Source organism: Rhinoderma darwinii, chromosome 5, assembly GCF_050947455.1.
Source record: "Rhinoderma darwinii isolate aRhiDar2 chromosome 5, aRhiDar2.hap1, whole genome shotgun sequence".
Taxonomy (NCBI): Eukaryota; Metazoa; Chordata; class Amphibia; order Anura; family Rhinodermatidae; genus Rhinoderma; species Rhinoderma darwinii.
Window position 1 is genome coordinate 63,342,546 of NC_134691.1, and position 22,715 is coordinate 63,365,260.

The window sequence follows — 22,715 nt, forward strand, 5'->3', positions numbered from 1 at the left end:
AATTGCCAAGCACTGTCCAGGTCCATTTTGGGAGTGATTTTACAAATGGTAGCGTGCCACCGCTCTAGGACACATCAAAAGGCTAAGGGCTTATTCACATGAACCTTGTATATGTCCGTGTGACGGCCGTTAAAACAATTACATGCACGCATGTATTTCAATGGGACCGTTTACACGGCCGTTGTTTAAACAGATTGCGTGAAGGGTTTGTTGAAAAATAGAACATGTCCTATTTTCTTCTGTTTTCACGGATCCCATGATAGACAAGTCTATGAGGGATCTGTGAAAACGGGTCCCGAACGGGTACATCTCGGTCGTGAAAATTGCTGTTTTTTTACATACTAGTTTGCACTCATTTGTGTAAATAAGCCCTTAGAAGGATGAAAGTCAAGGAGGGAAGACCCTGTGGTGAATGACTTTTAAATTAAAATGTTCCAACGGCGTGTGATCGACACATTTTTGGTGCATTTTACGCACCCCAAAAAAAGTTTACATTAATGGAAAAGCGAGCCGTTAGTACATACAACACGCTTTATTACTCAATTCTGTGGTGTGTAAAATGCCCAAAAGTTCCCAGTCAGTGGGAGTCCTACAGGAATTCCACGCCAAAAAACTTGCAAAAGGCGCACACAAAATGCGTAAAAAAAAAAAAATGCCTGTCTTTTAAAAAGCGCTTTACGAGAAACGATCGTGTATTCGACACGTTTACATATTATTTATTTTAGCGCCGTGTGAACATGCCCTAAGGGAATTATTTTTCATTGACCTCTAGTTTCTATTGCAGAGCAGGGAGAAGACAGCTGTAGGTGCGTATAAGTATTTAGATTTTTCATACTAACTATTTTTTTGTTTTGCAGGTTCCGCTGGATCTATTGGACTACGCCGTAAATCTGCTGGACTACTGCGATGATCTACTTTTTTTTTATTAATAAAATTGTTAACGTGGGTCTTGTGGGGGGGGGGGGGGGGGGGGAGTATTTATTTCAATAAAAATATTTTCTTGTCTGTTTTTTTAATACTTTATTAGCGCCATAGTAATGCCAGTTGTGTTTGACAACCTCCATTACTAAGGCGGGGCTAAGTGTTAGCCAGTAAAAAGGCTCATACTAACCCCCATTATTACCCTGGTACCTACAGCCACCAGGGGTATCGGGAAGAGCCAGGTACAATCCAGTACCCGACAATCTGGAGCGATGGGAGGGCACTGGGGCGGCCGCAGGCGTGGAAGGGCCAAAAACCATGGTTCTTCCCACCCCCAGCCTAATAGTACCAGCCTGCGGCCGCCCTAGCCCCTGACCATCACTCCAGATGGTCGGGTACTGGATCGTATCGGTGGGTACCGGGGTAATAAAGTATGGGGACGAGCGATCGGAGTAACGACCGCTCACCCCAATCCATAACTCCATGTGACAGGAGCAAACGATGTCTTGTCGGTCGGCTGCATCGGCCGGTGTAAAAGCGCCTTTAGCCAGCAGAATGTCTATGCATTTTTATCAATATAATTATCTCTTGGCTCCTCTTCCTCATTCCTATGTAGACTTCTATGGGCTGCATTGTAATTTGATATCACTGTGAAGCTCACTATCCGTATCCTCTAGATCAGGGGTCTCAAACTCAGCCGGGTAAATGGGCCGCATATAGAAAAAATGGGAAGTTGACGGGCCGCATTACTTTCAAATTTGATTCAATACAAAATTATTGTTAATCAATTAGTTATTTGAACTACTATAACACTATATTACTATAATAATACCGCTAGGTTTAAAAATTGAGATATTTCTTCACGTGCTTATTTCAACAATCCAGTTTTCCTGTTTAAGTGTCGCTAAATGCAGTCCGGCGGCTCAGTTAGCAGCATTTGGCAGACACACGTCAAGATTGGGCAGCCCCTTTTTAGATAGTGCCACAGTGCCCTCCGTGGATGCTGCCGCAGTGCCCTCCGTGGATGCTGCCGCAGTGCCCTCCGTGGATGCTGCCGCAGTGCCCTCCGTGGATGCTGCCGCAGTGTCCTCCGTGGATGCTGCCAGTGCCCTCCGTAGATGCTGCCACAGTGCCCTCCCTAGATGCCGCCACAGGGCCCTCCGCAGATGCCGCCACAGGGCCCTCCGCAGATGCCGCCACAGGGCCCTCCGCAGATGCCGCCACAGGGCTCTCCGCAGATGCCGCCACAGGGCTCTCCGCAGATGCCGCCACAGTGATGTCAGGGGCTTGCCCAGAGCTTGAGTCTCGGAGCAGAGCGCTTCTAGCAATCTGCCTGGGATTCCAGCTGTGCTCCTGACATCACTGTCCATATATGGACATGGATGTCAGGGGTAACCCCAGAGCTGGAGCCCCAGGCAGAACACTAGTAGTCTCTTCCTGGGACTCCAGCTGTGCTCCTGACATCACTGGGACACCTGCTCTGGGAAAGCCCCTGATATCATTGTCGATGTATGGACAGCGATGTCAGAGGCTTCCCCAGAGTCCCAGAGCAGAGCCTGTACTAGCGCTCTGCCGGGACTCCGCTCTGGGGAAGACCCTGACACACTGTCAATATATGGACAGCGTTGTCCGGGAATTCCAGAGTCCCGGAGCAAAGCCTGTACAAGCGCTCTGCACGGAACTCCGGCTCTGGGGAACCCCCAGACATCGCTGTTCATGTGGACAGCGAAGTCAGGGAATTCCAGAGTCTCGGAGCAGAGCCGATACTAGCGGCTGTGTCCCGTGGGCCGCAGATGACAGCCCCAGGGGCCGCGTGATTGAGACCCCTGCTCTAGACGCAGACGTTATTACTGATTTCAGGTGGGAGTAAACTGATAAGGTTGCCAGTGGGTGAGAAAAGCAGCCTGATAAGTGGAGAAAGATGCATTTTTCTCTGATATGATATATTACAAATTTTCATCTATTCCTTTTACTAAAGATGTAGGCAGTTTGTTAAATCATAAGTTTGTTTAAACAGAAGGGAGGAGGAACAGAGAAGAGCAGGGAGATGACGTGCTGGTGCTCTGGGGGGCTCGGCCCGCCCCTTGGTGCACATTACCAGCAATTTCTATATCATAAAAGTAAGATTTGCTCCAAAACGGTGAAAACAAGAAAGGTATGCTATTTGTCACCAGGATCAGTATGCCTAGTTTAATAGGATTGATCCTGAAGACAGATGCTCTTTAGGAAATATAAAAATATTTTGGGGAAAAAGGTCAAAGCAGGATCAAAACGCTAGAAAGGCAAAAGCAGCTGTATTGAAACAAAGCAATGGTCATCAGATATACCTGTCCTTAATTCTACTGACCGACAGCCGACACCCCTGCAGATCAGTTTTTCCCTGTAGGCTTCACAACAGCTGATCAGTGGGGGGGTGCTGGGTGTCGGATCTATCCCAAAAATTGGTCCTCAACATCAGAAGCTCTGAAAATCCAGTTAAAAATGCATTTACCATGAAAGCTATATTGATATCAACCCCTTGAAGCGTACCTCAAATGACATTGCCTAAAAAGCATGTTTGAACAGCTGAATAGAGCCCTTGACTACAATTCCAATGATATCTCGATTATGCAGATCGCTACTTCCTAGCTCGAGATCCAGCCGTTATACATGTCAGAGACTAAATGTAAAATCTTCTATTACTTCTTCATCAAATGGGCGGGCACTTCCTGAGTGTGACATCCGCTAAGGGAACGAAAGCCAGAGCCAAGCCCTTATATCCCAGGATGCTTTGCTTTTAACTCGTGCACTAGCATCATCCCAATAACTCAGGTCACAGAATCTCCTGCTGCACATGCTCCACAGAATATAGTATCTATAGACATCTTCTGCAAGGCACGAGACAGACAAGTGCTGTCATCACTGGATCCCAGCATCATGCTTTATATGGGTGTGTTTCTGTGTTATGGGTAAATATACAAGAAATCCCATAGCACTCCAATGTAATAAGAAAAAGTGGTTTATTCAGCCAGCACAAGCTGCAACGTTTCCGTCCTGCTATAGGACCTTTTTCAAGCACCGTGATATAACATGTGTAGACTATATGGTGATTGTCTCATTAGCATAACGAGTAATCATTAAGACAGTATACAATCAAAAATGTTACGGATATACACAATAAAAAAAATTGAAATACAATAAAGTGTCATTGTGCTAGTGATAAAAATTACCATGTAATGAATAAAAACAATTGTTTAACCCCATCCTGACATTTGACGTATCCATACGCCAAAGTCGGGTAGGGGGAAGTATGGAACGGCCTTACAGAGTGAACCCGCTCCATACGATGCGGGTGTCGGCTATTTGTTACAGCCGACACTTCAGAGTAACGAGCGGCATCGCATTCGAGCGCGATCCCACTCGTTAAATGCTGCGGTCAATAGCAACCGCAGAATTTAAATAGTTAAAAAGAGGGAGGCGACCCCCTCTAACAGCTCATCACACCCCCCGCAATGCAATCGCGGGGGGTGGGGGGGGGGGGGTCGATGGTTGCTATGGCTGCCTGGGAGCCTAATGAAAGCCCCCAGGTCCGTCATCTTTGTACTCTTATTAAGCCTTGCCTCCGGCAGGGCTTAATAGATGCCTGTCAGAATAACGATATACTGCAATACATTAGTATTGCAGTATATCGTGCAAGCTATCTAATGATCGCTAGTTGAGGTCCCCTAGGGGGACTAATAAAAACAGTAAAAAAGGAGTTAAAAAAATTTTGGGGTGTAAAAAAATTTTTTTATTAAAAAGGTTAAAAAAACAAAACCCTTTTCCCCATTTTCCCCCTAGAGCATAGTAAAAAAAATAAAAAAATAAACATAATTGGTATCGTTGCGTCCGTAAATGTCTGAACTATTACAATATATCATTATTTAACCCGCACGGTGAACGCCGTAAAAAATAAATAAATTGTAAACACCAGAATCTCGATTTTTTTAATCTCACACAAATTTTTTTTATAAAAAGTGATCAAACCGTCGCATGTACACCAAAATGGTATTATTCAAAATGACAGCTTATCCCGCAAAAAACAAGCCCTCATACCACTTAATCGACAGAAAAATAAAAAAAGTTGTGGCGCTCGGAATTTGGCGACACAAAATAAATTTTCTTTTTTACACTTAGGTTTTTACTTGTAAAAGTAGTAAAATATAGAAAAAACTATATATGTATTAGGTATCGCCGTAGTTGTATTGACCCAGAGAATAAAGTTAACATGTGGTTTTAATTGTACAGTGAATTCCGTAAAAACGGCGGGCAAAAAACCATGGAGGAATTGCTGTTTTTTTCATTTTTTACCCCACAAATAATTTTTTTCCCGTTTCCTAGTACATTATATGGCAAAATAAATGGTGCTACGAAAAACTACAACTTATAGGCCTATATCGACGGAAAAATAAAAGACGTTTTGGCTTTTGGAAGGTGGGGAGGAAAAAACGTAAATCTGAAAAAGGGCTGTGGCGGGAAGGGGTTAAAATAAGCTTGATTATTGTTAGATTGAACATGCGACAGTATGTGTAGGGGTGGAGAACAACAGACCACTCACCAATCCAAAGTGGTGTATGTAAATCTGTCATCGTAGATCAGCGTCCGGCATACACATGGCGACGAGCAGCTCAGCGTCCTTGATATGTTCATGCGCATAATCGCGTGCTGAAAACGGAAATGTATAGTTGCTTAGCAACCAATGAAGCACAACATCATGCACGTTCAGGAGCTTTAGCCAGCGCACATATGGAACGCAGCGTGTAAAGCGATGTAAGAGGTCAGAACAAATAATAATAAGAAATAATAATCAGAATTAGTCTTTATAACCCCAGAGTCTTAAAGGACGGAATGCAGAAACATGACAATCATAGTATTATAGTAGTGCCGCCATATATGGACAGTGATGTTAGAGGCTTCCACAGAGTACCGGAGCAGAGCCTCTACTAGCGCTCTGCCGGGACTTAAAGAGGCTCTGTCACCAGATTTTGCAACCCCTATCTCGTATGGCAGCAGATCGGCGCTGCAATGTAGATAAGAGTAACGTTTGTTTTTTTTAAAAAAACGAGCATTTTTAGCCAAGTTATGACCGTTTTTATATTTATGCAAATGAGGCTTTCTAAAGTACAACTGGGCGAGTTTAACCCCTTTAGGACGCAGCCTGTTTTGGCCTTCAGGACACAGCCGATTTTTTCAAATCTGACGTGTCACTTTATGTGGTAATAACTCCGGAACGCTTTTACCTATCCAAGCGATTCTGAGATTGTTTTCTCGTGACATATTGTACTTTATGTTAGTGAAAAAATTTGGTCGATAAATTCAATATTTATTTGTGAAAAACTTCAAATTTTAGCAAAAATGTGCAAAAATTAGCATTTTTCTAAATTTAAATGTATTTGCTTGTGAAACAGATAGTAATACCACACAAAATAGTTACTAGTTAACATCCCTCATATGTCTACTTTATGTTTGCATCATTTTTTTTCACGTACTTTTATTTTTCTAGGACGTTACAACGTTTAGAACTTTAGCAGCAATTTCTCATATTTTCAATAAAATTTCAAAAGGCTATTTTTTCAGGGACCAGTTCAGTTCTGAAGTGGCTTTGAGGGCCTTATATATTAGAAAGTCCCCATAAATCACCCCATGAAAACTGCACCCCTCAAGGTATTCAAAACCACATTCAGAAAGTATTTTAACCCTTTAGGCGTTTCACAGGAGTTAAGGCAATGTAGAGGTGAAATTTACAAATTTCATTTTTTTTGCCGAAATTCATTTGTAATAAAAAAAATCTGTAACACAGAAGGTTTTACCAGAGAAATGCATCTCAATATTTATTGCCCAGATTCTGCAGATTTTAGAAATATCCAACATGTGGCCCTAGTGTCCTAATGGACTGAAACAAAGGCCGCAGAAGCAAAGGAGCACCTAGTGGATTTTGGGGCCTCCTTTTTTTAGGAATATATTTTAGGCACCATGTCGGGTTTGAGGAGGTCTTGTGGTACCTAAAGAGTCGAAACCCCCAAAAAGTGACCCCAGTTTGGAAACTACACCCCTCAAGGCATTTTTCTAGGGCAGGGGTCGGGAACCTATGGCTCGCGAGCCAGATATGGCTCTTTTGATGGCCGTATCTGGCTCGCAGACAGGGCTCCTACCTGTCTATGGGAGGGATGCACGTTGCAGCCGCACAGCTCAGTATAGTACACATGACTATGAGAGCGGGGCTGCGGCTGTGTAATTCAGCCACAGCCCCGCTCCTGAGTCCTGACATATGCGCGCGGGGTCAGCATCATGTGATGCGGCCGGCGCTGCACTAATGATCTGCGGCATTGAAGACAGAACATGGCGGGCGCGCTACAAAGCACCCCCATGTTGTCTTCAGTGCCTGAACTGCCGCTCATTAGTGCAGCGCCGGCCGCATCTCCTCATGCTGACCGCGCGCGCACTTCCTGTCAGGAGCGGGGCAATGGCTGTATTACACAGCCGCAGCCCCGCTCTATAACGCCGGAGATCAGAGAACCTCTCATCTCCGCCGTTATTCCCGTGAATGCTGCGATCACAGCTGACTGCAGCATTCAGGGGAAAGTGAGAAGGGGGGATGCCCCTGGATCGCATCACAGGGAATTCCTGTGACGCGATCGAGGGCCATACCATATATGGGCAGACAGCCCAGGGTCTATTGACGGACCCCAGGGCTGTCTGACCATATCTCTTGTTGTTAGGATATACCCAAGTATGTCCTAACAACAGCCTGTGTGCTATCTGTCCACAGGCTAATGTACTGGCACATATCTGATATATGTCAGTACATTAAAGTTTAAAAATAAAGTAAAAACAAAGTATGGTTACATTTTTAAAAAAATATACACCTTCACCTTTTTTACAATAAACATTAAAATAAGTCTCAATACATAAAATACACACATTCAGTAATGGCGCGGACAACAATGTTTTTGCATCATTTATGATGTGTACGCTGTAAAAAAATGAAATAAACACGGCTTTCATTCACTTATTAATGTGAGGTGCGAGGTGCGATGAATTTACCCTCCATGTTCCTCACATTAATAGTAATTAACCCCATCATGTACCTCGCCTATCTGCGCATGCGCGAGTTCAAAGAGACAGAGAGTCCTGGGTCCTGCCGCCGATGGCCATAGTGAAGCGCTCCTGCACGAAATGGTGAGTATATCTTAAATTCTATATTTTAAGGGTAAAAGTTGGGGGTCGTCTTATACGCCCAGTCGTCTTATACGCCGACATATACGGTAGTTCTTTGATGGCCTGATAAGCATTGGCGGCAGTGGTGAGCGGCAGGGAGCATGGACTACATTTCCCATAACTCCCTGCATAGCCGCGCCGTCTGCAAGCACGCACCTGCGTCCCCTAGTGAAGCGGCATCTGCCTCCTCCCTTGTGTCTCCCTTGGACGTTCCAGAAACCCCTGGCTGTGCTGCTGCTTTGAAGGTGAACATTATAACATGGAAATTGTTACACAGCCTCATGGTCAGCAGCAGTGAGCTGCATCAATAAAGGGGCTGTGTAATACAGTGTGTCCCACCAACCCCCCCTTCCCACTTCACCCCTGAAAATAATCCCACATAATCCATAATATAGCCCCCCCCCCCCCAAAAAAAATAAAAATATGGCCTTAAAAAACATCTGCCACCCATATTACACTCTTGGGGGCTTTAAATTAATCTCTTGTGGGCATAAGAAACTGATTTAAAGGACCACTATCAGGGCAAAAATCTGTTCTGAGCGCTTTATTACAGCTCTGGAGGTCTCCCAGATGGGTCTGAGCCTCTCTTTTTTGTTCATTTTCTGTAAGACCAACACTTTTAAAAGGGCCACTGACAGATACAATTGCTCCAGCGGTCACTTAGTACACAAAGGAGTGTTCCTCTCTGCTGCACTAAGCCACCGCTGGACCTAAACAATAATTCGCTGTAAAATAATAAAATAGATAATTGACATAACTGACAATGCGTTGTGTGACATGTCCAACATTCCAGCTTCTTTCTTCTGCGAATGCCTCAAAGCTGGCATTCTCTCAACATCAGGTGGGAAGAATGCCAGCTTCCAGTCATGCGCAGGAAAAAGAAGAAGCCAGACTGCTGGACTGATGTCATGCATCGCAAGCTCACAATGTAAGTTATTTATTTAATTTTTTTACTGCTAATTACCATTGTTTCAGTCCAGTTGTGGCTTTATACAGCAGGGAGGAGCATTCCTTGCTGTACTAAGTGAACATTGGAGCGATTGATCTGTCAATGGCCCTTTAAACATATTGTACGGCTCTCGCGGAATTATATTTCAAAATATGTGGCGTTTACGGCTCTCTTAGCCAAAAAGGTTCCTGACCCCTGTTCTAGGGGTATAGTTAGCATTTTGACCCCACAGTTTTTTTGCAGAATTTAGTGGAATTAGTCTGTGAAGATGAAAATCACCTATTTTTCTGTGGAAACATAGAATTTTTTCATTTTTACAAGGAATAAAGGAGAAAAAGCCACCCAACATTTGTAAAGCAATTTCTCCCGATTACGGCAATACCCCATATGTGGTGGTAAACTGATGTTTGGACCCACAGCAAGGCTCAGGAGGGAGGGAGCGCCTTTTGGAGCACAGATTTTGCTGGATTGGTTTTCAGTGCCATGTCGGGTTTGCAACGCCCCGGAGGGACCAAAACAGTGGAAACCCCCCAAAAGTCACCCTATTTTGGAATCTACACCCCTCAAGGAATTTTTCTAGGGGTATAGTGAGCATTTTGGCCCCTCAGGATCTTTTTTAGAGCTAAGGTGACCAAAAAACAGCAATTTTGGCGCTTTAAATTCCTTATTTATTACAGCGTTCACCGTGCGTAATAAATTACGTTTTAATTTATTCTGCCGGTCGGTACGATTACGCCGATACCATATGTGTATAGTTTTTTTTACGTTTTGCACAATAAAATTACGTTTCTATAAAATAATTTATTTTCTGGGACACGCTATTCTGAGCCGTAACTTTTTTATTTTTTCGTCAAAAAAGCTGTGGGAGGTCTTGTTTTTTTGCGGGACGGGTTGTAGTTTTTATTGGTATCATTTTCGGGTAAATGCGACTTTTTGATCACTTTTTATTCTATATCTTGGGAGGGGTGGTGACCAAAAAATAGCAATGCTGACAGTTTTCCGTTTATTTTGTTTGCGGCGTTCACCGTGCGGAAAAATTAATATTATAGTTTCATAGTTTGGGTCGTTACGAACACGGTGATACCAAATATAAGTACTTTTTTTTTTAACGTTTTCATTTTTTCCCTATAATAAATGACTTATTATAGGAAAACAAAACCTTTTATTTTTTACACTTTTATAAAACATTTTTATTAACTTTTTTTTACTTTTTACACTTTATATTTTTGTTTATTAACTTTTCTTTTTACACTTTATTTTTTTGACCTGCAGCTCTGATCGCTGCTAGAATACATTACACTACCTAGGTAGTGTAACGTATTCCAACTGTCAGTGTGACGTCACAGTCACTCTGACAGTTGGTCTACGAGGATCAGCAGAGGCTGATCCTCATAGGCTGACATACATGGCAGACCTGGGGGCCGTTGTCTGGCCCCCGGGTGCCATCACAAGCATCAGAAGCCCCCACGATTGCATGGGGGCTGCTGATGTGCTACAAACCCGCTACATGCGGAGATCGCAATCAAGCCCCGCATGTAACGGGTTAATTGACGAAATAAGCGGCGATGAGCCGCTGATCGGCAACACTGGAGAGTGTCAGCTGTCGGGGACAGCTGATCTCCAAGTTCCCGATGCACACTGTCGCCGACAGTGTGCATCGGGAACGGCACAGTGACTTTCTGTCACTCTGACAGGAAGCCTATCAGGACCAGCCGAAGGTTGGTCCTGATGGGCTTCCGCCCATGGCAGACCCGGAAGCCATTGTTTGGCTTCCGTTTGCCATACTAACTATCGGCAGACCCCGCGATTTCGGACGGGGGTCTGCCGATATGCTAGAAACCCCTAAAATTCGGCGATTGCACCCGATCGCCGAATTTAAGGGGTTAATTCGCCGAAATCAGCGGCAAAGGACCGCTGGCCGGCAAGAGGGGAGTGTCAGCTGTCGGCGACAGCTGACCTCCCGGTTCCCGGTGCACACTGTCGCCGACAGTGTGCACCGGGAATAACTCAGTAACTATAACTATAACCTCCCGCAACGACGGACAGTTACGTCCTGGTGCGGGTAGGGGTTAAAGTTAAAGTACAACTGGGCGTGTATTGTGTGTGTACATCTGGGCGTTTTTACTTGTTTTACTAGCTGGGCGTTGTGAATGGGAGTGTATGATGCTGACGAATCAGCATCATCCACTTCTCTTCGTTACCACCCAGCTTCTGGCAGTGCACAGACACACAGCGTGTTCTCGAGAGATCACGCTGTGACGTCACTTCCTGCCCCAGGTCCTGCATCGTGTCGGACTAGCGAGGACACATCGGCACCAGAGGCTACAGTTGATTCTGCAGCAGCGTTTGCAGGTAAGTAGCTACATCGACTTACCTGCAAACGCTGATGCTGCTGCAGAATCATCTGTAGCCTCTGGTGCCGATGTGTCCTCGCTCGTCCGACACGATGCAGGACCTGGGGAAGTGACGTTGTGAAGGATGGAGTGGACAGAAGTTAATGTTTATAATAATTTTCTTTCTTTAATAAAATATAGACTATAGAGTTGTGTACATAATTGTGATGAAGCAATAGTAATAGGATTAGATAAGTATACGTGGCAAGATGGCCCCTGAACAGGGACTACGCACTAATAAAATAACAAGTCACTTCCTGGTATGAACAAACTATGAACTATGAAGACATATCTAAAGGACCAGATAAGGGTGAACCTATCCAAGGATGACACAAAGTAACAAGAGGCTTACAGTGATACGTGCTTTTATAAAAGTGTGATAACATGTACCCACCCCCAGGAGAAAGGAGATATAGAACAAATGTGTGTAATAAATAAATCAGTGACGCCTGATGCTGAGTGAGGAGCTTTGTACCAGACTCTGTGTGGTGTGATTCCTTTCGTACGAACTCAGCGTATTATCCCTGCCGGTTGAGACTGATTAGTACCCGAACAACGTCACAGCGTGACCTCTCGAGAACACGCTGTGTGTCTGCACTGCCAGAAGCTGGGTGGTAACGAAGAGAAGTGGATGATGCTGATTCGTCAGCATCATACACTTCTATTCACAACGCCCAGCTAGTAAAAGAAGTAAAAACGCCCAGATGTACGCACATAATACACGCCCACTTGTACATAACTTTAAACACGCCCAGTTGTACTTTAGAAAGCCTAATTTGCATAAATATAAAAATGGTCATAACTTGGCCAAAAATGCTCGTTTAAAAAAAAACAACAAAAAAACGTTACTGTAATCTACATTGCAGCGCCGATCTGCTGCAATAGGAGATAGGGGTTGCAAAATCTGGTGACAGAGCCTCTTTAAACTCTGCTCCGGACATCACTATCCATATGTGAACGGTGATGTCGGGAGCAGTGCTGTGAATAGGGCCTAGAGTGAAGAGGCTCGGAAGCGCGCACGTCAACATGGTGCCTCCCCCTCAGCCTCTGTTCCTTACACAGGGAGATGTGCTGCAGACAATGATTTTTAATTATGCATAAAAGAACAGATCAGCCAATGAACGAGCGTTTGCTCGTTCATCGTGTGACCGTTGATCGCCTGATATTTGGCCTATGTAATAGAGCTATTTAGGCTCCCAGCTGCCAAGCCAAACCATTTATACCACTACATCACAATAAGGGGAAAGGGGGTGGGGCGACAGGGGGAGCCCCCTTCCTTTGTCTAAGCATTATATTATGACCGTGTCTGGGATCAGAGTTCTCTGGTTCCAGACGTGGCAGTGGAATCCTTGTTGTAAGTCACAGCCGGACTCCCGTGGTGAACCATGGGAACAGCTCCTTTTCCTGTGCGATAATGACATACAGGTATGGAAACACACCCTGCAGATGAAATACAAGCATGTCATTTTGCGAAAAGAGTTAAAGGGTAGCAAAACCTTTGTAAAAACACGAAGGCGTGAAAAATCTTCTCAGCGCACTCTGCCCCTTTGTGTTTTATTTACAAAAGTTTAGGTACCTTTTAAAGGGAAGGTGTCATGAATTTTTATTTTCTTTTAATCATATTGCTTTTAGTATGATATTAAAATTAATTTCATTTATTTGTGTTCTTGTGTTCTACTTTTTACTTACTTTTACTTCACTATGGGGGCTGCCATTTTTTCCATCTCTGGATGTGTCGATTAACAACACATACAGAGATGGAATACGGCACATACATCCCCATAGAGAATGCGAACGGGAGCCGTTCCATTCACTATGGTGTACGCCGTCTGTGTGGGAACTGCGCATGCGCCGCTCCCACAGACGAAAAGGAAGGTCTTTGGCAGAGCGAAATCCGGCGCCATTTTCATGTGGACCGGAAGCCGCGGCCGAACAGTAAGATGACGACTTCCGGCCGCGCCTTCCAGCCATATGTTCAAGGAAGCGAAGGCGCAAGGAATAGGAGCGGTGGCGGCAGGAGCAGGTAAGTTATGTTTGTGTATGTGTGTGTTATACTGTCTGATTACCACTGTATCTAATCCTCCTACACTGTGCAGTCGCTCAGAAAATGGCGGCACACAGTGTAGGAGATTTGACGATTCAAACCCCCTCCTCCTAGCACTAGCCAGAATAAGGGAGGGGGGATTGTGTGAGGACACTAGAGAGTGCGTCTACCCCAAATTTGCAGCATAAAGCAATGAGGTTGCTTTACCACATTGACCATGCTGCAATTTTGGGAAGTGCTCCCTCTAGTGGCCAGCACATGGAAATGTTATATATTAGAATCTAATTTATTATATTTTCTGACTTGTGAAAAAATTAAAACAATGTGTAATCACTCAAATAATAATTGTTTAACTAAAAGAAAAAAAAAATTCTAGCGACACACTCTTTAAAGCTAAAATTAAAAAGCTATACTTTACCACATCTCATGCATTCTCCTTGTTCCATGTCCTGAAAAAGAAATGACAATGAAAACTTCTAATAAGATCCTGATATTCCTATATGACGCCTACAGACCTCCCCCCTGTATACAGATCCCAGTCCAGACCTCCCCCGTATACAGATCTCGGACCGGACCAGACCAGACCACCCCCCTGTATACAGATCCCACTCCATACCTCACCCCTGTATACAGACTAGATCTAGATAAAAAGAGGGAAAAGCGGTCACGTGACCTTAGAAACACGTGATCTCGTGACGTCAGACTCTCGTAGGATCCAGTACTCTAGTTGTTATGCGCACAGTGGGAGGTCCCGTTTACTCTCCCGATAGGCTCCGCCCCTTCCTGTGACATCACACCTACCAGGAGCAACTTCATTCAAGACACGACCAATCCATCATGGCGGCGCCCTGCTGTAGATATTCCGGGAGATGGCTGCGCTCTTTTCGGCCACCTAGTCGGAATGCAGTGTGTTTGTTCAGTGCAGCAGCATCCGGGGAACCGGAGCCCGGGGTCAGCGCTGCCAGGGATGAGAAAAAGCCAGCAGTGTCACAGATGACAGCTACAGGAAAGGTGAGCGGTGGTGACCGGTACAGTGTGTATACTCCTGCCAGTAGCGTAGCTAGCGCCGGTCCCCCAGCGGCGGCGAGTCCCGGTTTCAACTGTATCTGCGCCCTCAGGATGCAGATACAGTTGAATCCAATGCTGGGGCAGCCATGGGTGAACTATACTATACTATACTGTATGGGGCGGCCATGGGGACCATTACGCCGTGTGGGGGCAGCGATGGGGACCGTTGCGCCGTGTGGGGGCAGCGATGGGGACCGTTGCGCCGTGTGGGGGCAGCGATGGGGACCGTTGCGCCGTGTGGGGGCAGCGATGGGGACCGTTGCGCCGTGTGGGGGCAGCGATGGGGACCGTTGCGCCGTGTGGGGGCAGCGATGGGGACCGTTGCGCCGTGTGGGGGCAGCGATGGGGACCGTTGCGCCGTGTGGGGGCAGCGATGGGGACCGTTGCGCCGTGTGGGGGCAGCGATGGGGACCGTTGCGCGGGGTGGAGCACACACACACACACACACACACACACACACACACACACACACACACACACGTGTGAAACTTGTACATTTCTTTCCTTCCCTTTTTTACTTGTAGAAAATACATTTGTTTTTCTTCTAAGGGCTTTTCCGGAATTGTGGATGGAAAAAACACCATCTCCCAACATTGAGGAAAACGCTGCAAAATCTGCACCATTTTCTGCAGTAAAAACCACAGGAAATGGTGCATTTTGCTTCAGCGGGTTGTCTGCTGTTTGATACGGAATTTTCTGCTGCAATTCCGTTGTGTGTGGACAAGCCCTAACACTGAAGGTTTTACCAGAGAGGCTGGATTCACACACCCTATTTACGGACGTAATTCGGGCGTTTTAACCTCGAATTACGTCTGAAAATACGGCTCCAATGCGCCGGCAAACATCTGCCCATTCATTTGAATGGGCTTTACAATGTTCTGTGCCGACGGTCATTTTTTTTTTTACACGCCGCTGTCCAAAGACGGTGCGTAAAAAAGATGCCCACATCAAAGAAGTGCCTGTCACTTCTTGAGACGTAATTGGAGCCGTTTTCCATGGACTCCATAGAAAAACAGCTCCAATTACATCCGCAATGGACGCTGCGAAAAACGCCTGCACTTGCCATTACGTCTGAATTTCAGGAGCTGTTTTCTCCTGAAAACAGCTCCGTAATTTCAGGCGTATCGGACGTGTTCGTGTGACCATACCCAAACGCAACTCTATATTTATTACCCAGGTTCTGCTGTTTTTAGAAATATCCCACACGTGGCCCTAGTGTCCTGATGGACTGAAGCCCCGGCCTCAGAAGTAGAGGAGCACCTGGTGGATTTCGGGGGCCTCCTTTTTATTTGATTATATTTTAGTCACCATGTCCGGTTTGAAGAGGTCTTGTGATGGCAAATAGTGGAAATCCCCCAAAAGTGGCCCCATCTGGCAAACTACACCCCCACCCCCCCAGGAATTTATCTAGGGGTATAGTCAGCATTTTGATCCCACAGGTTTTTTGCTGAGTTTAGTGGTTAGGCCGTGAAAACTTCTATTGTTTATTGTTTTGCGTGTTTTTGCGGCGTTCTCCGTAAATGACATATCTAATTTATTCTGCGGGTCGATGTGATTATGGCGATACCATATGTATATAGTTGTTGTGTTTTGTTTTCGGTGTCTGCCCGATAAAATCACTGTTTTACATTTTTTTTTTATTTAGTTTGTCGATCTATTCTAAGAGCCATAACTTTTCTGTTTTTCCATCAAGAAAGCTGTGTGGGGACTTGGTTTTTTGCGTAACAAACTATTTATTTTATTGGTGCCAATTTTGGGTACATGTGACTTTTTTTATTGGTGCCAATTTTGGGTACATGTGACTTTTTTTATTGGTGCCAATTTTGGGTACATGTGACTTTTTTTATTGGTGCCAATTTTGGGTACATGTGACTTTTTGATCCCTATTTAGTCAAGTTTTTGAGAGCTAAAGTGACTAATTCTGCTATTGTGTATTTTATGGCGTTCACCGTGCGGGATAAATAACCTTATATTTCTATAGTTCAGGATGCGACGACACCAATTATGCATTGATTTTTTTTATTCTAATAATAAAGGACTTTATAAGGGAAATAGGTGATTTTTTTTTTTATTATTACTTGGAACTTTTACTTTTTTCTTGTATGTTTTTTTTTTTTTTTTTTTTGGACCCACTAGGGACTTGACGATCCAACAAATCGTTGTTATAATACTCTGCAATACTTATGCATTGCAGGGTATTATACCCGTGACTTCACACTGACAGGCGGCGTATTAGGTCCTTCCTCTGGCAGGACCTTCTGCGGCGGTCGCTATCGCCTGCTGCATTTAAGGGGTTAATCGGCGGGGATCACGGCTGTGGTCCCACCCGATGTTTTCCCCCAGTACTAAGGCTGCTAGTAGCAGCCTGTACTGGGAGAGGCTGGGCGACGGGGCATGCCGGTGCGCTCCGTTAGGTAGATTAATGGGCTGCAGGCACAAGAACCAGCGCCGCTGCCAGTTAATCTATGTGGGCTGGTCAGGAAGGGGTTAAAGAGCGCCTGTCGACTGTCCTGACACGTCTGTTTTATAATACTTGTATTCCCCATATAATAACGATTTACTCCTCTTTTCTTTGATATCTGCCTTGTGCATCTCCCGAATCCTCCTGGAAAGGTATAGATAAATGGGCATTGCCGATCCCCTTGTCGATAGGGTGTGTCAGGCAATGTAGGGACACAACCAATTGACATGGGCTATGGTAACACCGAGTTGTTAATTTATTCGTATGTTTCCAGGTGTAATAACAGAGGGATGGCACAGCCCAGAGTCCTAGGAATTGTTCTTCTATAGGGAATGTAAGTACTTACTAAAACAGATGTCCGTAAAGCGAACAGGTCCTTTATAAAGAGGCTATCCCACCATTAGCACATATGGCCGCATTTATATTCATAGGACAGGCTGGGCAGTTTTTAGGAGCCGGACAGTCAATACGACTAGAGATTTGCTGCTCGCACTCTTGTTACTATTGGTGGTTTGTTACTGACAGGGGTATTCCCACATTAACCGTTATCACCTACATACAGAATAGGCGATGAATACCTGATCGCTGGGATCCTCGCCGATCACTGGAATGTGGATCCCAATCCCCTAGTTCCTCCTCCTCATCCCCCCCCATCCCCCCCGCAGTGAAGAGAAATTTGAATGCAGCGCAGGACAAGGATGCCACCGCACCACAATTATCTGAGACTGACAGAGACATGAGAGCACTGTACTCTGCTGTTTGTCAGTCCCATAGATTTGATCAGAGCGGCACCGCGCGTGCTCTGCCTACGCTGCAGTCACAGTTTTCTTCACATAGGGGTGCAGTAAGTAGCAGCTAGGGGATTGGGATTCACGTTCTATGATCGATGGGGGTCCCAGCGATCAGGCATTTATCACATCTCCTGTCGTATGTTATTTTTGGGAATAATCTGTTCCTTCATTGGTCTAATTGACTCCTAAATTCTACAGTAATTTCCTCCCTCCTGCCATAAATGCTCGACTGCTGGGACCCCCACTAATCACAAACATTTGGTGTCCTGTGGCCCTTTTTATGCTAAAATCAGAACTGGTAGCAGAGGGGGCCACACATGTACAGACACTTTTGGGATGTTCTTATATATGCCATATCTCAAGGCAGCCGCTGAGCGGAGATCTGTGGGATGACGTATGTCAGTGACTGGAGTTGCGCCTCTATTCAGGGAGTCCATGTACAGTCCTTGACCTTTTGTCTCACAGCCTGGGTATACATGGAGGTCGACTCCTAGAAGAACGCGTTTCACTTATCATACCCTAGCACGAAGTTACACAGCTATTTGGGTTGAAAATACACAATTTCAACCTTTTCAGACCCCTAGACAATCTTTGTATCCTGGGTTATTTGAACCTTATTCATTCTGGCCTTGGACTGTTAGGGTATGGCACCACGTATCCACATGAGGTCGAAACCTTGCTCACTTGTGGTGGTCAATGGACACACAATTTGGCAATAATCGGCCAAATCACATTGCCAAGTGAGCTGGGGTTTTTCCGCATGCGTATGCCGCTACATGGGGTGGTTTCCTTCCTATGAATACCGTTAATTCGAAAAACTTATTTTTTGTCCTGGGTTTTGCTATTGCTGTGTCTTGTCGTGGGGATTCCAGCATTTGACAACTCGTGAGTAAGTTCATACGTAATATAATTATAAAGAATTTGCTTATTAGCCTTATTATTGGTTTTGCATGCTTTGTGAGGAGCAACAATTCAATAATAGAGCAGGGAGACTATGGGGAATTCATGACAGGCTATTTTGTGACAGCCTGTATTTGCTGTTAAAGGCAGGATGCCTGCTATATACAGTAAGTATCTGTTCACACTGCATTCAGGGCGTACGATCCAGATGTGTGCATCTGTAAGTCTATACAGGTGCGTATGCAACCATTGAAGCCTTATTCACAAGAACGGGACAATCGGCCGTGTAATGGCTGTTTTTTTTTTTTTTTTTAACTGTCACACGGCTGCATTAAAAGCAATGCATCTCTAAGGGGCTGTTCACACGGCCGTTTGTTGTTTTTTTTTAACAGACCATGTGAACTGTCCGTGAGAAAATAGGACATGTCCTTTTTTTGCCTACTTTCACAGATCCCGCAATAGACTGAAGTCTGAGTGATCTGTGATATTGGGTCCCGCACCGATGCAAATCAGGCGTGAAAAACAGCCGTTTTTCACGCCCGATTTGACACCTGTTCATGTGAATAAGCCCCAACTCCCACTTCCGTTGAATGACATCTGACAGTGTAAGTTTGAGATGCAGCCATCTTTAATGGCCACAAGGGGGAGCCAACACCATTTTTTATTTTTGCATTATTTAGAATTGTTCAGTGCCAATGACCGGTAGCATGTTTCCTTTTTTATTTTTTTGAGGGGGGCATAATTCAGTTGAAAGGGATTCTATACTTATATTCAAGTATTGTTGGTGTGGAGCCCTAGCTTATTCAATGTGGGTAAACAGCAATACCTCTCCCTGTGGCCAAACTACCCGAGATCAACAATGCTGAAGTTGGTTTCGTATTCAGCAGTTTCTTCGCATTTTCAGTATTTTTGTTTTTTATGAACATATTAATGTGAAAACTTATGTTAAAGAGGCTCTGTCACCAGATTTTGCAACCCCTATCTGCTATTGCAGCAGATAGGCGCTGCAATGTAGATTACAGTAACGTTTTTATTTTTAAAAAACGAGCATTTTTGGCCAAGTTATGACCATTTTTGTAATTATGCAAATGGGGCTTGCAAAAGTACAACTGGGCGTGTATTATGTGCGTACATCGGGGCGTGTTTACTACTTTTACTAGCTGGGCGTTCTGATGAGAAGTATCATCCACTTCGATGTAGCTACTTACCTGCTAACGCCGATGCTGCTGCAGAATCAACTGAAGCCTCTGGTGCCGATCTGTCCTCGCTCGTCCGACACGATGCAGGACCTGTGAGTGACGTCACAGCGTGATCTGGCAGAAGCTGGGCGTTCTGAAGAGAAGTGGATGATACTTCTCATCAGAAAGCCCAGCTAGTAAAAGAAGTAAAAACGCCCCGATGTACGCACATAATACACGCCCACTTGGACTTTTGCAAGCCTCATTTGCATAAATACAAAAATGGTCATAACTTGGTCAAAAATGCTCGTTTTTTAAAAATAAAAACGTTACTGTAATCTACATTGCAGCGCCGATCTGCTGCAATAGCAGTGGGGGTTGCAAAATCTGGTGACAGAGCCTCTTTAATCATAAAATACGTTGCACTAAGCTGCACAGACGTGTAAACACTTTAAAACAGCCTAAAAACAGAAAGCTGCCACAAAGATGGGCATCAAAATGGGCAATACAAAGTGATTTATAGGGTTAAATGACTTTGGGCCAATGATCTCACTGCCAACATACAGTGAGGGATGCCCGCATCAAAATCATTTGAAAGCCGCCTGGCCCGAACAGATTCTGGACATGAAAGCTGGCATCAAAGTGGGCAAATTGTCAATTTTTACAGACGTGAATAAGTAACTGATGTTTTTAAAGGGTTAAGTGACGTTGGGCTACTGATCTCACACTGCCAACATACAGAGAGGGAAATGAGTTGAGATCAGCCTGGCACGAACAGGCTCTGGGCATGAAAGCTGGCATCAAAATGGGCAGACGGACACTTTTTTTTATTTTTTATTTATTTTTATTTTTTTCTTTTCATATTTGAGTAAGTATCTGATGTTTTTGCAGGGTTAAGTGACTTTGGGCCACTCATTTCACATTGCCTGCATACAGCGGGGGATGCCCCGCATCAAAATCAGTTGAGATCAGCCTGGCCCGAACAGGTTCTGCGCACGAAAGCTGGCATCAAAGTGGCCAAATTGACACTTCAGTGCACTACACCTGTAAGACTTCGTTCACATCTGCGTTGGGGTCCCGTTCGACCACGCTATTGCTTCCGGCAAAACGACGGGTCCGGTGCACAACAGACACAAACTGAAACCATGGGCACCGGATCCGTCACCATTGAAATCAATGGTGATGGAAACGGAAACCTCTGGCTTCCGTCTGTCAGTTTGTGTCTATTCAATGTCCCGTCCTGACGGAAAGCTCCGTCAGAACGGGACCCCAACGCAGATGTGAACGAAGCCTAAGCCTTTTTACGTTGCTAACTTTTTTTTGCAATATGACATTCATGTCAATAGTAAGATGCAACCATTATTTCATTAACTGCATCACTATGCACTTTGGCTTTCTGTGATATGTAAGTTTGTACTCCAGGAGGGTTCTTCTTTATTTTCTGTTTTTTTACAGCCTTTTTTTACGTGCTGATATTGTTATCCCAATAAAGTTATTTTTTTATTTAATTTTTTTTATATACTGTGCTGTATTGCATTTTTCTAAGAGTTTATTGTATTAGACAAGACAGTGAAAAATGTATCATCAACATCAGCCACTGTGATAAATCTGCATCAGTAAAGACTGTCTGGTCTGAGTTTACGCTGTCTAATTAAAACAATAATTCATGAATGGATAGTACTGGTGAATGTAGGGAACTTTGTAATATATTATTAAATAAATATGCTTCTTTACCCTTTCACCTATGACAGCACCCCTGCACTCCTGGAGAGACGTCCCATCCGCTGGACAGGAAACCTCTCCACACACACCAGTCAGGTTTCCTGTCTTCCGGATGGAAGGATTGTCCTGATAGGAAAGCAGGTATTCCCAAATTCCTCAAAAGGAAGTATCCCTTTGAGGACGAGGTATGTAAGGACTGGGATAACACCCCTAGACTCTGCTCCAGTAGCTAATATTTCAAGGAAACACTCCCTTCCCTTTGAAGATCTAGACTCCTTGTCTGACCCTATGGCTAGGAAGGCCGACTTCTATCTAAAAAAGACCTGGGAAGCTTCTACGGGGGCCTTTTAACCAGGCATTGCAGCCACTTGTGTGGCCAGATCTCTGAAAATTTGGCTTGCACAATTGAAGCTTCATCTAGAAAACAAGACCCCCTCGGGATCCAATCTTATCCTTCCTTCCAACACTTTCCAAGGCCGCAGATTTCTTGGCAGACGCCTCAGTAGACTCTGCACGCCTTTCCGCCACATCAGCAGCCCTGTCAAATTCTGCTAGATGAGCTATCTGGCTGAAAACCTGGAAAGGGGTCACTGGATCCAAAGGGAAGCTGTGCGCTATTCCCTGCTCATGAGATTATCTCTTTGGGCCCCCGCTTGACTACCTTCTGGAAAAAGCGTCAGATAGCTAGAAGTGGTTCCCTGCACAAGCAAGGCCAACAAGAGATTCTTTTCGTCCCAAAGGGCCTAATAACAAAAGACCTAACCCTAGGGGACAGGACTTTAGATCCTCAAGATTTACAAGGAAAAATAAGTCCTTTCTCTTTAGGCCCCAAAAGGACCCTAAAAATAGGAACTAACTGACGCCATAGAATCCATGGTGGAGGGTCGTCTTTCCCTGTTTTTCAAGGATTGACAGAAGATATCAGCGAATCCTTGGATTCTAGGAATCCTAAAAACATGGTACCTTAAAAGACAGATTTTTTTCCCCCACAAGGGTTTTAAGGGACCCAGAGCAGGAAAAAATCCTAGAATTAGAAGTCCTGTCACTCATAA

At 44.7% G+C, this 22,715-nt stretch overlaps 1 protein-coding gene and 1 long non-coding RNA gene across 9 annotated transcripts in view; one reads left to right on the top strand and one right to left on the bottom strand.

The window, feature by feature from the left end:
- LOC142651417 (uncharacterized) overlaps positions 1-14,403 on the bottom strand; it is a 34,796-nt gene extending 20,393 nt beyond the window's left edge. For 2 of the 4 annotated variants that reach the window (XR_012847622.1, XR_012847619.1), the window contains exons 1-3: positions 14,160-14,235; positions 13,962-13,992; positions 5,498-5,604 (exon numbers count right to left, since the gene is read on the bottom strand). This is a non-coding gene — a long non-coding RNA (uncharacterized LOC142651417). Of the gene's footprint in view, positions 1-5,497; positions 5,605-13,961; positions 13,993-14,159; positions 14,269-14,344 lie in introns of those variants that run through there. The other 2 variants (XR_012847621.1, XR_012847620.1) reach the window with 2 other exon arrangements.
- Positions 14,273-22,715, top strand: part of MRPS28 (mitochondrial ribosomal protein S28) — a 135,380-nt gene continuing 126,937 nt past the window's right edge. Inside the window, exon 1 of one of the 5 annotated variants that reach the window (XM_075826089.1) lies at positions 14,273-14,554. In XM_075826089.1, coding sequence (XP_075682204.1) covers positions 14,381-14,554 — 174 coding nt within the window. In that variant the 5' untranslated portion in view covers positions 14,273-14,380. The remainder of the gene's footprint in view (positions 14,555-22,715) is intronic. The other 4 variants (XM_075826091.1, XM_075826092.1, XM_075826093.1 and 1 more) reach the window with 4 other exon arrangements.